Below are 17,245 nucleotides of genomic sequence, written 5' to 3'. Positions count from 1 at the left end.
TGGCATTGTAGGAGTCACGGTTTTTGAGTTCTCTCTTCGTGCCATGGTACTTTGTGTGTATTACCTTATTCATTTCCTTCGAGTCTATGGAGTCATTACTCTTACTATTTCTATTGCGCCTTCTGCAAGAGTAAAGGAATTTATCCAAGGTCATGTGGCTAATACATGATGAATCTGGAATTCATCATCAGGTGGATCATTCACATGTGAAACACCACAGTCAGTCACCCAAGTCTCCATTTCTCTGCAGTTTTCAGCCTAATGCTTATTAGACTATAGTAAAACATTTCGAAAAAAAAGGTGGTAGACTATCTTTATGTATTTTTAAATGAGATTCTGAATGTTTAACTCTAAAAGCCTTTTTAAATGTGTATAAAAAATAATGATACAAATGATTTTAGAATATTATGCCAAAGAATTTCTTTCTTTGTTCTCTAGGAATTTTTTTTTTTTTTAAGATTTTATTCATTTATTTATTTTGGAGAGTGAGAGAACAGGAGTAAGGGGAGTGGTGAGAGAGGGAATCTCAAGCAGACTCCGTCCAGATGCAGAGCCCCATGCAGGGCTCCATCTCAAAACCCTGAGGTCATGACCTGAGACTAAACCAAGAGTCTGACGCTCCCAACTGTCTGAGCCAACCAGGTGCCCATCTAGAAGAGTTTTCTAAAACAGGATTTAATGCTATCAGTACCAAAAAGGAGACATTTAAAATACAATCTGAAATGACACAAGAGGGTAATATATTATGTATTTATATGTAGTAAATTAACGCAGACTTAGTGGCTTGAAACTATGCACATTTTTTAATGTCACAATTCCTGCAGGGCCAGGCACACTCTGGCTTCAGGGCCTCCCATGTGGCTACAATCAACATGTGAGCTAGGGCTGCAGTCACATCTCAAGGCCTGACTAGGGAAGGATCTCTTTCTAAGTTAATGTAATTGTTGTCAGAATTTAGTTTCTTCGAAGTTGTTAAACTGAGAGGTTCCGTTCCTTGTTGGGTATTAGCCAGCAGTTTCTTGCGATCTGAGTCTCTCCATAGGCAGCTTACAACATGGCAGCCTATTCACCAGAGCCAACAACGGAGAGACTCAGTAGAGAATCTGCTACCAAGATGTAAGTTACAGTCTCTGTTTAATACAGTAATGATATCCCCTCATCTTTGTTACATTCTCTTCCTCAGAAGCAAGCCACAGGTTCTGCCTACGTTCAAGGGAAAAGGCCCACACAGGGGCCTGAATAGTGGGAGGTGGGGATAATCAGGGCCATCGCAGAGACCATTTGCCACAGAAAATAATATAGAAATAAAGAAGTGAGTAGTCATTGGTAGGAGCTAAAGAAAAATACCCTTTTTATCAGTATGTTCCTAAAACACAAAACCAGGTGGCATTTCCTATAGTGCCCACCCACCCAATTCACTCTGTCTCATCTTCCCCACATTTGATTACTGTTGCAGCTGAATGACCACTTCTTCAGAGCTTTCCCGGACCTACCCCACCCTAACCACCAGAGGCTCAATTGCCTGTCTCGTGCTTTTACACTCTGAACATCTCTCAAACACATTTGTGATTTTTACATTTGGCAATTTTCATTTGTGTTGGCTATTTGATGACTGATGAAGCTGTGAGGGAAGAAACCCTGTATCATTTTTGTTCAGCATTTTACCCCTATCACCCAGCGCAGTATATAACCCAGAAAGAGGAACTATGAAAACAAGTTGACTGAAGGAACAGATGTTAAGGGCACTGACCTAGAAATCAAGAGACCTAGGTTCTAATGTAAGCTCTTTGACTTACCAGCTGTGCTCCTTCCCGTCCAATCAGCTTTCTGAGCCTTAGCTTTTCCAACTGTGAAAGGTCAATTATAACTCAGTGTTATATATATATATATATATATATATATATATATTATTATAACAGTTAAAATTTTGATGCAGTTTTGTGATTTTATAGTTGTTAACCAGTAAATTTCCACTGCATGGAATTTTTTGCCCAGAGTTTTCAGAAACTAGTCCTCCATTTTCTGATCAGTGATTTTGAGGGTTTAACCTGTTTGCAACAAGTCAACAGTTATTTCTCCCGTCCCCAGAATTCTGGGGACGGGAGAAATAACATGAGAAGCCTAAATCAACATCTGGAAGAGGATTTATAATTTAAAGAACACTCCTGATATTCTTCAGAGTTTGTATTTGAATACCATCACTATGATATGATTCAAAATGCTTTGCTTTCCTCTAGACAAATCAAACTCTCACCAGAAAACAAAAAGACTACCTTGCAAGCATGCTATTCTTTTAAGATGTTGGCCTTCTGCCTTTCCTGTCAGCTGCCCAGCCCTCCGTATGGACCCAGAAGGCTTGCTGAATTAGATGGTGGCACAGACTTAGACCAGTGACATCCTGAGAAAAACACAAAGCTCAAAGAAGGAAGACAGGCGTGTTAGAATTCCCTGTGCTAGAGTAGGAGACCATTATGTAGACTGTATTAGCATCACAATAGCACAGCTGACACACTTGGCCTGTTTCCATCTGTACTGAATGTTGCCCTTCTTTAGTAAGTGCTGAGAAGTTCTCCTACCAACCCGTGTTAAGTCTGGTTTGTGAACTGCATCTGATGTATGCAATAAATAAACTTGGCGTTGTGTTCAGTATCCAGTCTTTGACATGACCAGTGCTGGAGGAAGATAAATACTGCATGGGAACCCCAGGAGCAATATGTTACTCTACCATTCCCAACATCATAAGTCAAGCTCATGCTTATTGAAATTTTTGTCATTGGTTGTTTGGCTGGAACTGCACAGTGTCCTGGGGGTAACTAATGGCTCTCCTTCAGCCTTTCCCGGCTGGCTCATTTATAGTATGTTCGGAACAGAAGGGGAAGTCCGCTGACAGTGGGGACTGAGTATATTTTTGCAAGTTTTCTCTCAAAACAAATCAACGGGTTCTCTTAGAACAGTTTTTTTGTTTGTTTGTTTATTTAATCTGAATTCATGCTGTACTTAGTCGTGTAGCTTCTACACTGAAAGACCCTGATTATGGAATTTATGTTTTCCTGTGTGGCCTACACGTGAAAAGCACCACAGTGCACAAACATGAACGGGGGAATGGCAAGTGAGAGATGGGGGGCACGTCAGCTGCATTTTATTAGTAGCTTGGGTTTAGAAAAATGCTTGAGTCGAGACCTTGAATAATACCTATAGTAGTGCAATTCTGAGGAGTCTTGAAAGTGATGTATGATATGCTTCTCCCTGAAAGGACATCTGGACCAAAGTTGCTTATTTCCCATTTTGTTCATCTAATCTACAGCAGAGGTGCGCAGGCTCAGAAAATAACCAGGCTGCTCTGCTATGGGAGGTGATGTGCCCCTCGACGTCCGTATCCACAAACTTACTACGTGTGATGCACTATTTAAGTGTTTTACATGTTAACTAAGTGAATAAGCACAATGACCCTCTGAGGAAGGTGCTAGTATCATGCCCGTTTAATAGAGGAAAGAACTGAGGCCCCATGAGGTACATATAATTGCCCAATTTCACCATCTAGTATGTGGCAGAACAGAATTCACACCCAGGCAGTGGGAGCCAGTCTCTAAGTGCACTGGTGTGATCTTAATCTTCCTTAATCATATCTGCATATAATCAGAATTCTTTCCCTTTGCTGCATAAATAGAGATATTAAAATGCTATGGAAGTCATTCCTTTTGAGAAGAATTATGTACCCTACGTTTACATTGTTAGACTGGATTATTAATAATTGAGAAACATAATTGTTAACATGTTCCATAATATAATCTCAGACATTGTTTGAGTTAATAAGATGGGGTTGCCAACTTACATTAGTTTTTCTGAGTTGTGTTTTTTTCCTTTGTAACTCATAATTCAAAAATATAATTAGATTTTCTTGTTGGCTTTGCAGACAAGAATGCTGAATAAATATAGACTAGGAAGGTGCATTTTAATAAATACTGATAATTGTTAATGAGACCAAGTAGCACTTTGGAAACAAATTTTGCATAAACTTACTTTCTCCATATATATATATGTATTTATCCACACATATATAATACTTCTAATAAGTATAAAGTTATGGTAATTCTAAGTCATAAAAGCAAATTATATAGCAATTTCTTATAAACATGTATATGTGAGACAAAGAGAGAATGAGATGGAAAGCCCAGAAGGAAAAAGAGTATGTACCAGACAATCGTGCAGCTAATATCTAAAGAATGTCAGTTGGTGCCAGATAATGTGCCAGGGACTGAATGTAAACACATCAACAAATATGTGTTTGTATTTCATGCCATTTTCTTGGTTTAATTAAAATCTTAAGATGGAAACTGGCTAATGAAAAAAACTGAACAGCATATTTATTTTTTATTTATTTATAAATTTGTTCATTAAAAAAATTAAAAATTGGGGGGGGGGCGTTTGGGGTGGCTCAGTCGTTTAAGCATCTGCCTTCAGCTCAGATCATGATCCCAGGGTCCTGGGATTGAGTTCGTCATGGGGCTCCCTGCTCAGTGGGGAGTCTGCTTCTCCCTCTCCCTGCTTGTGTGAGCTCTCTCTGTCTCTCTCTTGCTCTGCTCTCTCTCTAATAAAGTCTTTCTAAAATGTTTAAATTTTCTTTTTTTAAATCATGATGGTCCCATTGAAGGAAGTCTTTCAGATCAACTAATTCAGCCAGCTTTTTGGTGTATCTTATTCTTATACATACATAGAATTTTTCTTTAAATAAGCAAAATGAATTAATCAAGCAGCTTCTTCACATTTGGAGATTGACACTTTCGAATCACTTTTCAGTGCAGATTTGCTGATATAGTTGCTAGTTTTCCAGCCACCTATTCTCAGTGCTGTCAAGATGATCAGTGACATAGGCTTTCTGAAAACATTTTCATCCCTGGGATTTTCTTTCAAATTCCCACAACCATTCAGTAAATTTCATTTTGGTACTTTCTGGATTTTACCAGAAGTACCAAAGGAAAGTTTTTCAGACAATAATCGGGACATATTTAAATGTCCATTGATTTAAATGCTCATCAGTTAATGAATAATTACTGAAATTGCAATTGGCTAGTTATTACACAAAGAGAAAAAAAATAGTTTGCATGTGCTCAAGCCATAACAACTACAATATGGCTTTCTCTCTAGGAGCAAAGTAAGGTGATACTGATTATAAAATATATCACTGTTTCAGAGATAGTATAATAATATCTGTGTCAAGAACTGAAGGAACGGTTATCTTTGGATAGCACTTTGTGAAGCACTTTGTGGAAATATGTTGGTAGGCTAGTCAGTTGCCGACTGAAACTTCCTAGCTTGTACTTGCCAGGTCAGTAGAATGAATCCGAGTGATGCCGGACTGGTGAATGTGGTTGTCTTCCCATGTCCCCGAGCAGAGTCACTGTGGAGTGGTGCCGGCCCCTCTTCGGGCTGCTTGCACACTACTGTATGTGACACCACTTTGGACGGGCTCCAACCTAGAGCATATTGGAGGAAACAGGTCTACAGGAGAATGTGGGGATGGGGCACAGGGTGCCAGCAAAGTTTGCACAGATCTGCCGTGGGAGAGGACCTGGAGCTGAGGCCTGGCTGGAGGGGGCTGTCAGCAGGAGAATGCTGGGACATGCAGGAGAATGTCTGTGTATCTAGGCTGGGGTTCAAAGAAGGGACGTGGCACCTGCCAGCTTTTTTGTTCTTGGAGGAGTATCCTAAGGATCTCTGTGCCTCCAGCACAGGCTCTGAGATTAGTAAATAGATCTCCCTCCTGTTTGCACCAGGCATTTTTCAACCTGTTGCTTTTCTATGCTATATCTCAGACTGCTGATTTTTAAAGTTGCATGCTGTTAAATTGTTAAGCCCTGCTGATTATAAGAACTTTTGAAATTAGGCCCCTCTGGTTTTCAAAGTCAAATGTTACGGGGATTCAACTTCTCTTTGGTCTGCTGCTTTCCCCTTTCTGTCCGCATGTCTTCCCCCTCTCCTATGTGCAATCCTGTGAGTCTGTTTAGCTCCCAACTGCCTCTTGAACCTTCCTACCCTCTTGATGTGGCCTCTTCTCTACAGTTAGCTGTGGAGAGTCTGTTCTGCCATTCTTCAGGTTGTTTTCCGGGTTCTTTCCAGGCATGTGGCTGTTACCTAGTTGTATCCTTGTGATAAGATGAACTTAGCACCCTCATACTCTGCCATCTTCCCTGGAAGTCGCTAGTAAACAGTTTTAAATTGTAGTATGATACTATTTATCTCCACATAATAAAAAGTGGTAAACAAAATCATAAATTAAAAGAGTCAGTGTTTTGGAAGGGAAATTAGCTTCTTACACCTTAAGACGGTTATGTGAATTTGAATAACTTTCTGGAAAGCGGGTTAGTAATAGGTATTTTTTAAAATCTTGAAATCAGCATATAATTTATGAAAATATATTACTTCTAAAAATGACCTTCATGAAATAATCAAGGGCATAATAAAAATGTACAAATATGTTCATTGATTTCAAAGTCCAAAATTAGAAACAACTTGAATGTCCAAGTATAGGGCATTGATTAAATAAGCTATTACCAATTAGTAAAATAGAATACCACAGAGGCATTAAAAACAAAGTTACAGGAGAGTTTAGAGGACCTGAAAAGTGTTCATGACATATTGTTTTAGGGAGAAAGTAAATTGCAAGTACATATTACAGTGTGAATCATTTTTTTGCAAGAAAAGTACATTATAGTTATCCTTAAATAGAAGTCCAGAAAAGTCATTACCATAAGGTAAATACAGTCATATTACAAGTGATTTTTTGTTTTACTTTTCATAGTTGTTAATGTTTTATAATTATTTGCAATTAATACATATTTTTCAAATAATTGTAAGAAGTTTTTTGAAGACCAATATACAAATTGTACACAAATTTTTCCTTACTACTGGGGGTTAAAAAAATGAATATAAGTACAGTAATAGTATTTTTATTGGCTCAGTATGTCCTTTAGATTTTCCATAGAATTCATGAGTTATAGAGCAAATGTCTACATACTCTGTTCTAGCTTCTGAAAGATGATAAACACTGCCTTCATATCCTTACTTGGAATTTTTTTTCCTAGCAGTTACAGATTTTATACTCCATTTGCTTTAACTGATACTAAATTGACCTTTATTTTTAAAGGCCATTGCAAAGATTCATTCTTCTTGTTTCCCATATTCTCATTGATTAGGGATCAAGCAGTTGAATATGAGACTTCTATTGCCAAATTGAGCTGAAGTTTGAGGCAATTACCTAGAAACTTTAGCCTCAAGATATGCCCAAACTTTTGACTATGGGATCAGACAAACTTAAATAAATTGGCAAGATGTCTAATACTTGCAGCTTCCATGTAATATACATTCTCAGTAGAAGCTATGATCTTTGTACCATTCATTATCTCATTTTTACTCCATTAAAACAAAATTGCAGTAATAATAGGAAATGATAAATTCAACAGATAATCACTATATATTATTAGCTGGCATGTGCCATCAGCCTCTTAATGTAATTCTGTCCAGTAACTTCCTAATGAGTGGTTATGAGCATGGGTAATTTGTGTGCATGTCAAGAACAGAAAAAAATTAAAATGGTGATTTAAAAGACTAGTTTAAAATTAGAAAAATTTTTGAAATAATCTGCTAAACCTCTGACACAATGTAGTTTTTAGATATTCTAGAATACAATAATCTCTAGGTAGCTTAAAATGATTTTTTATTATTACTTCTCTTGAGGAGAAAGAAAATACAGATCCTTATCCATAAAGCTCCTGAAGATAGATTTTTCAAAATAAATAACAAAAAAAAAGGTGATTTTCTCTTAATAAAGAATTTTGCAAATATATTTAAAAATTATGAGTTGAAACTATGTATAATGGTCTACCATAATATATAAGGATATCATTAATATGATATCACTGTATCTAAAAAACATTGATTAGCTGCATAGTTTTAACTGTGCTTAAGGAAAAATAGATTCTTTTTAAAGATTATTTATTTTAGAAAGAGAGAGAACATGCATGCACATGAGCGGGGTTAGGGGTAGAGGGAAAGAATCCTCATGCAGACTCTAATGAGTGTGGAGCCCTGAGCTGGGGCCCAGGAGATCATGACGTGAACTGAAATCAGGAGTCAGACGCTTAACTGACTAAGCCACCCAGGTGCCCAGATAGGAGACTTTTTATTTTAATTTTCTTTATTTATTTGGTAAGAGTTAGTGAGAGAGGGAATACAAGCACAAGGAGTTGGAGAGGGAGAAGCAGGCTTCCTGCCAAGCAGGGAGCCTGATGCGGGCTATTCTGTCATCAGGTATCTTGATTATGGGGAACCAGAACTATAGGCCTCTTAGCCATCTACTAAGTTCAAGGAAGAACTTGAGATTATCATGATCTTCAGTCTGTTATTTTTTAAAAATTTAAAACAGGATTACATACATAAATTTAATACTGCCTTAAAATAAATTTCTAAATGATGAAAAAAGGACAGGTTATTAAATAAAATATATAACAAACCTGTATGTATTATCATTTACTTATTAAACACACCTGCAAACTGGGAGTTAATTAAAATACCTTTTTAACTTATGAAGCTTTATCTGATTGTCAGAGCTTTCTCAGGGTTTGTGCAAGTCCTGCTGAAAGACTTATCTTAAAAACTTGAAGCTTTTATAAGTTGCCTTTGAGTTAGATTCATTCTATTGCAACATTCCTCCCTCCCCCAACTCTGTTTTTGTCATAGCATTTATCACCTTCTGATATATTCCTGTATATGCCTCCCTCTTCTAGAATGTAAACTCCATAGAGGAAGATATATATTTTTAAAAATTTTTTAATTAACATATAATGTATTATTAGCCCCAGGGGTACAGGTCTGTGAATCGCCAGGTTTACACGTCACAGCACTCAACCTTAGCACATACCTTCCCCAATGTCCATAACCCCACCACCCTCTCCCTACCCTGCCCCCACAACCCTCAGTTTGTTTGTGAGATTAAGAATCTCTTATGGTTTATCCCCCTCCTGATCCCATTTGTTTTCGTTTATTCCTTTCCTATCCCCGCAACCCCCCACGTTGCCTCTCAACTTCTAGAGAAGATATTTTTAAATTATTTTGTTCACTGATACATCCCAAGTGCTTAGAAAATGTGTCTTGTATGTGGTTGAAACACATTAAATATCTGCTAATTTAATCTTGTCTTGGCCTCTGCTCTGCAGTTTTTCTTTTTTTTCACTTTCTCTTTCCGTCTGTTTGTTTATCTCACTCCTCCTATATTCGTGTCATTGTCTTAGGCAGTCTCTATATGGCACCCTCCGAAGTTCCAGGCTTAAATCATCTTTACAGCTAGCAATTCCAGAGGAAATAGAGCTTTAACTTCCTAGTGGTCCTAGCAAATTCTCAGAGTATATACTTTTATTAAACTGGCTGGTCCATAGGCCCATTCCTGAGCCAATCATTGAAATGAGTTATATGTAAGGTGGAAAAAAGGAATGCTTTGATTGTCTTGGGTGTTACTTGGAATTTGGCCTGAGCAACAGCAGCATCCTCTGGGAACTTGTTAGATATGCAGTCTCAGGCCTTCTTCCAGATGAACTGAATCAGAATCTGCATTTAAACAGATTCCCTGGTCATACCCTTTTATGCCCCTAGTTGGAGCTAGAAAGTTGGAAAGGATAGTGTGGTCACCAAACCACAAAAACAAAAAGTGGGAGAGGAATGATTGCTCAAAGAGAACTTGAATGCTCTTATCAGAAGACAAAATGGATATTGGGCATGCAGCAAGAAGAGATACCCATTACAATTTACATGTACTCAGCAATTATTATGTATCAGGCACTGTACTATGCCTTTTTCAGATATTATATAGTATTCATAACATCATATAAGACATTAACAGATAGCATACCCTGGGCTTCAAGTGACCAAGTAATTTATCCAAAGTTTTTGTTGTGGAGGCAATAACAGAATTAATCTATAATAAAACATCAAGTAGATCATGGAGAATGATCAAGCAAAATGGAGGGATAGAGCAGTGACCCAGAATGATGGCAACAAGGGATTGATTTAGATAGGAAGGTCAGGGTGAATCTGAGGAAATGAATTCTCAGCAGGTGCTTGAATGTAGTAACAGACGGCTCATGGAAGTTTCTGGTTAATACCACTCTAGACAGGAGAAAGGACAAGTACAAAGCCGTGAGTAAGGAATGAACTTGGCATGTTTGAAGAAAAGCAAAGAAAAAGGGACCTGGGTGGCTCATTTAAGTCATTTAAGTGTCTAACTTGGTTTCAGCTCAGGTCATGATCCATGGGTGATGGGATTGAGCCCCACTTCGGGCTCTGTGCTCAGCGAGAAGTCTGCTTGAAGATTCTCTCCCTCTGCCATCTCTCCATGCACACATGCACTCTCTCTCTCTCTCTCTCTCTCAAATAAATAAAGTTTAAAAAACAACAACAACAACAAAGGATAAAAAAAAAAAAAAAAGCCAGTATGGCCACAGTAAAGTAAATACAGATGGTTAGATCATAGATATAATCAAGAACCATGTCAGAAGGATCTTAGGCAATAGTTAGGATATTGTCAATTATTCCTAGCACAATGAAAAAGCCATTAGAAGCTTTGAAGCAGGGTAGTGACATGACTTTCTTTTTATTTCAAATATATTGTCCAGGGAGCAGGTAGTAGTGAATAAAGGATAGATGGAGAAATGTAAGATGTCAGGGGCACTAGTTAGAAGCCTCTTACAATGCTGGTTTAGTCAAGAGAGGAGGGATTATGCACCCAGGATGGCAAAGGAGATGTTTGATGGACTGAGGATATATTGTGAATACAGAACAAATAAGACTTGCTAATGAGCTGAATATGGGAGTATGAGTTAAATATAATTACTTTTATATTGTTTCCCTGAGAAAATGGGTGGGTATTTGTGGTGGTTGATGAAACGGAGAATCTTGGAGATGGTGAAGTTGAAAAATCAAGAGGACTGTTGGAGACATATCCAATTTGAGATGCCTGTTTAAGACCCCAGGGAAATTATTGGGTCAACAGTTGAGTAACTATTTTAGAGAGGCTTAGGTTGCAGATAAGAGTTTGGGAAACATGTGAGAGTGTATTTCAAGCCATGGATCTGAATAATTCAGGCTCTACTTCACAGTCTTTCAGTGACACAGGCTAACACCATCTTGAAGCCATGCCTGCTGTGGTACAAGGCTTCCTCAATCCCTGGAGTAAAGGAAAAAAAGAGCTAGAGGGTCTTCCCTGGTCTTCATACCTGGTTATCCCTTTTTAAGACAAGTCTAGTAGATATTTTCCCAAAGGATACAAAAATACTGATTTGAAGGGACACATGCACCCTGATGTTTATAGCAGCATTATCAACAATAACCAAGCTATGGAAAGGGGCCAGATGTTCATGGACTGATAAATGGATGAAGAAGAAGGGGTATGCATCCACAAATATTACTCAGCCATTAAAAAAAAGAATGAAATCTTGCCATTTACAATGACTTGGATGGAGCTGGAGAGTATAATGCTGAGCAAAATAAGTCAGTCACTGAAAGATAAATACCATATGATTTCACTCTTATGTGGCATTTAAGAAACAAAACAAATGAGCAAAGGAAAAAAAAAAGACAAAGACAAACCAAGAAACAGACTCTTAACTATAGAGAACAAACTGATTGTTATATGTAAGTGATGAATCACTAAATTCCACTCCTGAAACCAGTAGTACACTATATGTTAACTAACTAGAATTTAAATAAAAACTTGAAAAAAATATATATAATGAGATGTAGAGAACTTAGGGGGCACCTGGCTGGTTCAGTTGGTAGATCGTGCAACTCTTACCTCAGGGTTGTAGGTTCGAGCCCTACGTTGGGTGTAGAGATTACTTAAAAATGAAATCTTAAGAAAAAAAATCAGAAGACATTTGTACCTTTCCCCTATAGTTTATTGGCCAGCGACAGTCAATGCCCTTGCCTAACTGAAGGGGCTGAGAGTTGTGGAGAAATATATGAATGTTGGGTGACTACTGCTGTCTCTCACATAATGTCTCACTTGTTTTTTTAGGGCCCAACTAATAGTTGTTTTTATTTATTTTTAATTCTTTTTTTTTTAGTTTTATTTTAATTCTAGTATAGTTAACATACAGTGTTACATTAGTTTCAGGTGTATAATATAGTGGTTCAACAATTCCATACGTTACCCCCTGCCCGTCACAACAAGCACACTCCTTACTCCCTGTCACCTATTTCACCCATCCCCAATTAACCTCACCTCTGGCAATGATCAGTGTGTTCTCTGAATGGTTAAGAGTCTATTTCTTGATTTGTCTCTCTTGCTTTTTTTCCTTTGTTCATTTGTTTCTTTAATTACACATATGAGTGATATCATATGGTATTTGTCTTTCCTTGACTGATGTGTTTTGCTTAGCTTCATACTCTCTAGCTCTATCCAAGTCATTGCAAATAGCAAGATTACATTCCTTTTTGTGATTGAATATTTCACTGATCACACACACACACACACACACACACGCACACCCCATATCTTTATATACTCATCTATCAATGGACAAGTGGGCTGCTTCCATAATTTGGCTGTTACAAATAATGCTGCAGTAAACATAGGAGTGCATGGACTCCTTCAATTAGTATTTTCATATTCTTTGGGTGAATACACAGTAGTGTGATTACTAGATCATATGGTAGTTCTATTTTTAATTTTTTAAGGAAACTCAATACTGTTTTCCACAGTGGCTGCATCAGTTTGCATTCCCACCAACGAGGGTTCCTTTTTCTCCACATCCTCGCCAACGCTTGTTTCTTGTGTTTTTGATTTTCATCATTCTGAGAGGTAGTTTTGATTTGCATTTCCCTGATGATAAATGACAATGAACAACTTTTTATGTATCTGTTGGCTATCTGTATAGCTTCTTTAGGAAATGTCTGTCTGTGCCTTCTGCCTTAATTTTTGAGTGTTGAGTCTTATGAGTTCTTTATATATTTTGGCTACTAACCCTCATAGTATCTTACTTCTAAGCAGGAAAATAGAACTACAGAGGGAAAAAAAAACCATCCTCACCAAAATATTAAGATAAGCCCATAGTATTTTTGTGCTTTTCTAAGAGTAATTAAAGTAATTATCTAAGACTAAGACAAAACTCATGTTGTAGTGGCAATGCCATGGGGGTAGCTTAGGAGTCTTAGGGTGAGATGGTTTTAGCTTTTCTCAATACTAACTGCCATTTTAGACCGAACAAATCTTTGCCAAATCTGATGTGGGCAATTAATATTTTCTCTTACGTAATGTGAAATAGATGCAAATGAATCTTCAAACCTCCCTTCCAATCAGAAAACTGCACATAAAAACCTCCTGAGAAAAAATTCTGGAGCCAGGACTATTGTCTTTTAATGACGAAAAAGGAAAGATAGTAATATATAAATAAGATATCTCAAATTTGCCTACCTCAAAAATGAAATAGAACAGAAAAGTAAAACTGATTGTTGAAGTCCTCTGAAGCTACAGTGCCCTTCTTTTTCTCTTTTCCCTGGATCCAGTGGAATCTCTTTAAATGATTTTCAAGACTATGTATTAGATCACTGCAGTTGATAAAGCCCTTAATAGAAAGAAATTCGTGTAGTGATCTCTTTGAAAATGTTTTCCAGCTTCTTCTTTTGAAGGTTGCATTCCAGTTTGCAAGTTCTGAATAGGATTATTTTGAAAACAAATATTTATGTGTTTAAAAAGCCCAAAGACCTTGTTGTGTTCTGTCCAAACACGAGCTAAAAAAATCAATATTGTCTTTTAGAAGGAAATGGTTTGGCTGTTTAAGCATCGTCAGAGTGCTTTCTAATAACACTAAGGCATTTAATTTTGGAAAAACAAAAATTAAGAATTTTTAAGGAACAGTGGGGGAAGGGAGAAGCTAAGAGGTGGTAGGCTTTGAAGAGTGTCACCACACTTGAATAGAGTGACTCAAATAATGGCATTAGTTACAGACATCTGCATTGCCCAAGCAATTATTCATTGTTTTATAGAATGGTTGTTAGGTTGTGCTGTTTGGCTGAGATAGAATGTGCCAAATACTGGGCCTTTTTTTTTTTCCTGTGCCCAACTCTGGTTGCTTACTCATCTTAAAGAAAAATGTGAAACACAGACCTTGTAAAAAATAATTTAAGAAAAGCAATCTTCTCACAGTTATTTAGTCATTTCAGTCAAATCATTTTTAATATTGATAGTAATGAGCAAATCACGTCACCATGGTATAGAAATTAGTAGCATTGCTGTTTTTAATTCTCAACTAAAAAGCATCATTTTACGATCATCAATGGAAATATTCCTTTTAATTTCATATATTCTGCTATTACATGAATTGAACTTAAGTAGTTTTAATGAACACATGTGAGTATAAGCCATTTCCTTATTTTAGCTTATTTATTCACTAACTTACTTATCTAAGAATTTGGGGTGGCTCGCATTTAACTCATAAAATAATACAGAAAAAATAAGAAAAAATCAGGTCTGTCGTAAACCTAGATAGAATAAAAGTTCAAGAAGAAGAGATAAAGTTAGAACACATAAGTGTTCATTGTGAGGATCATATTTATATAAATTTATCATGAAATCTACGGTGGTGAATAAAAGACACTCAAAATACAAGGATTGGAATTTTTATGAAAGAGAGATGGCCGTATTATTGCACAGCTCAGTTAAGCTTTGATTATGAGATACTAAATTAATACCAATTTACACTTACTTGATTAATTATTCCATGTAAGAAGTGTAAGTGTTTGGTGATAAATATTTGTGCTTGAAAAGTCATAACCAAAGGAAAAGCTGTTTTTTCTATCCATTTCATGTACTAATTGGTTGCTAGTAAGAAAATCAGTGGAGTAGCAGCTGCGTATGCAATTGAATTTGATGGAATTGTAATTACAGAGGGGAAGAAAACTGACAGCAAAGTAAACAGAGGAAACCCATACTAAGTCAAAAATAGCACAAACTGATTTGTGTGTTTCTCTGAAAAATTCCAGGTGTTGTCAAAGTGGATTATGGAGATGTGTCAGTCAGAAAAACACTAAGAGAAAACCTGAAGTGTAAGCCCTTTTCTTGGTACCTTGAAAACATCTATCCGGACTCCCAGATCCCGAGACGTTATTACTCACTTGGTGAGGTATGAATTATTTATTTTGGTTAAGTTATAAATATATTTTGCAAATGGAGCAATTCTGAAGGAGCTCAATATTTTTTATGTTGTGAATAAAATGCTTTCAGGGTTTTTAAATGGATCTGTTTTAAATAACTTCTCAAGTCACTTATGGTCTCAAGGACCAATAAAAGTCTTTATCATTGGGATTTGCAAAAGTAAGGGGATAGTTTAATACTAAACAGTATTTTCTTGTTTCTTTACCAACAGTTCAGAAACATTTTGTGATATGGACCTTGCTCTCTTAAAATTTACTGTGAACCCCAAGAGCTTTGGTTTAGGTGGGTTAAAACTATTCATACTTCATGTATTGAACCTAAACCTGAAAACTGTAAAACCCATTTATTAATTTATTAAAAACAATGTTCTCCATTACACGTTAATTTAAGTAATGCATTTTTAAAAATAAATATATTTTCCAAAACAAAATCAAACAGTAAGATTAGCATCAGTCATATTTTTGTAAATTACATTACTGTCTGGCCTGATAGAAGTTAACTGGAGTCTGTTTTGGTATTTAGTCTACTGTAATATCACAAACCATGTAGCCTCTGAGAGACTCCTTGTACTTCACGGGAAGTGAAAGTGCAAACTGCAAGTAATTTCATAGTGTTACTGTATAATTCTGCTGACTTTAGGCCCACTAAAAACCATTGATCCTCTACCATTGTTTTCCAAAATACCTATTTAAATTTTTTTTAAATTTAAATTCAGTTGATTAACATATAGTGTATTTTTGGTTTCAGAAGTAGAGGTTAATGATTCATCAGTCTTACTGTATAATACCCAGGGCTCATTACACCATGTGCTCTCCTTAAAATGTTTTTCAAAATATCTACTATCTGTAAAAATACATAGTTGGCTTCATTATGATTATATAAACGTATTCATAATATATATTTAGCTGCTCAAAATAAGAACTGTTCCTTTATGAATTATATGTCTCAAATTGTAATTTCCCACTTAATAGGGATCAGCTTAGGGAATCAAAACTAATTTAATATTGGTTGTAATTAAAGCATTTTGACAGAAATGATACAATGCACATGGAAAATAATTATTAATAAAGTATGTCTTTAGGTTGAAACTGCTATTTTCTTAGGTCATATTAGTAGAATATCTGAACATGTGTGAAAATGTCTAATACTTTTTTGGTTCATTTGCCAAAAATAACAATCTGTAACTTTATCCATTCTGTCACTTTAATCCATAAACATTATTTATGATTAACTAGAAAATAATTGAAGCAAAAAATACTGAGACTGAGTGGACCCCTAGCCAAATTGTTTTTTTTTTGTTTTTAATTTTTTTTTATAAATATATAATGTATTTTTAGCCCCAAGGGTACAGGTCTGTGAATCATCAGGTTTACACACTTCACAGCACATCCCCCCCCCCCGCAATGTCCATAACCCCACCACCCTCTCCCGACCCCCCTCCCCCCAGCAACCCTCAGTTTGTTCTGCGAGATTAAGAGCCTCTTATGGTTTGTCTCCCTCCTGATCCCATCTTGTTTCATTTATTCTTTTCCTACCCCCCAAACCCCCCATGTTGCTTCTCCATTTCCTCCTATCAGGGAGATCATATGATTGTTGTCTTTTTCCGACTGACTTATTTCACTGAGCATAATACCCTCTAGTTCCATCCACATTGTTGCAAATGGCAAGATTTCATTTCTTTTGATGGCTGCATAGTTTTCCATTTCTTTTTCCTTTTTTTTAAGATTTTATTTATTTGACAGAGGGAAAGATAGCAAAAGAGAAGAGTAGGGGGAATGGGAGAGGGAGAAGCAGGCTCCCCACTGAGCAGAGCGCCTGATGTGGAGCTTGATCTCAGGACCCTGGGATCATGACCTGAGCTGAAAGCAGGCACTTAACAACTGAGCCACCCAGACACCCCAAAAGGCTGATATTCTGTGTCCACATCCCTGGTCTAGTTGTCAAATCTCGTTAGCCACATAACATCTTTTTATAGAATCTTTCAGTTTTCATCTATTTAACATTAATCTGAATAATGTAGTGCAAGGATTTATGTGTAATAAC

At 36.7% G+C, this 17,245-nt stretch overlaps 1 protein-coding gene across 2 annotated transcripts in view; it reads left to right on the top strand.

Annotated features, from left to right (window-relative positions):
- GALNT13 (polypeptide N-acetylgalactosaminyltransferase 13) overlaps positions 1-17,245 on the top strand; it is a 540,912-nt gene that overhangs the window by 466,305 nt on the left and 57,362 nt on the right. For both annotated transcript variants that reach the window (XM_059167305.1, XM_059167304.1), the window contains one exon: positions 15,031-15,170. In XM_059167305.1, coding sequence (XP_059023288.1) covers positions 15,031-15,170 — 140 coding nt within the window. The remainder of the gene's footprint in view (positions 1-15,030; positions 15,171-17,245) is intronic.

This window comes from Mustela lutreola, chromosome 3, assembly GCF_030435805.1.
Source record: "Mustela lutreola isolate mMusLut2 chromosome 3, mMusLut2.pri, whole genome shotgun sequence".
Lineage (NCBI taxonomy): Eukaryota > Metazoa > Chordata > Mammalia > Carnivora > Mustelidae > Mustela > Mustela lutreola.
The sequence above is the reverse complement of the archived record's forward strand: the minus strand, read 5'-3'. Positions and strand labels throughout refer to the sequence as shown.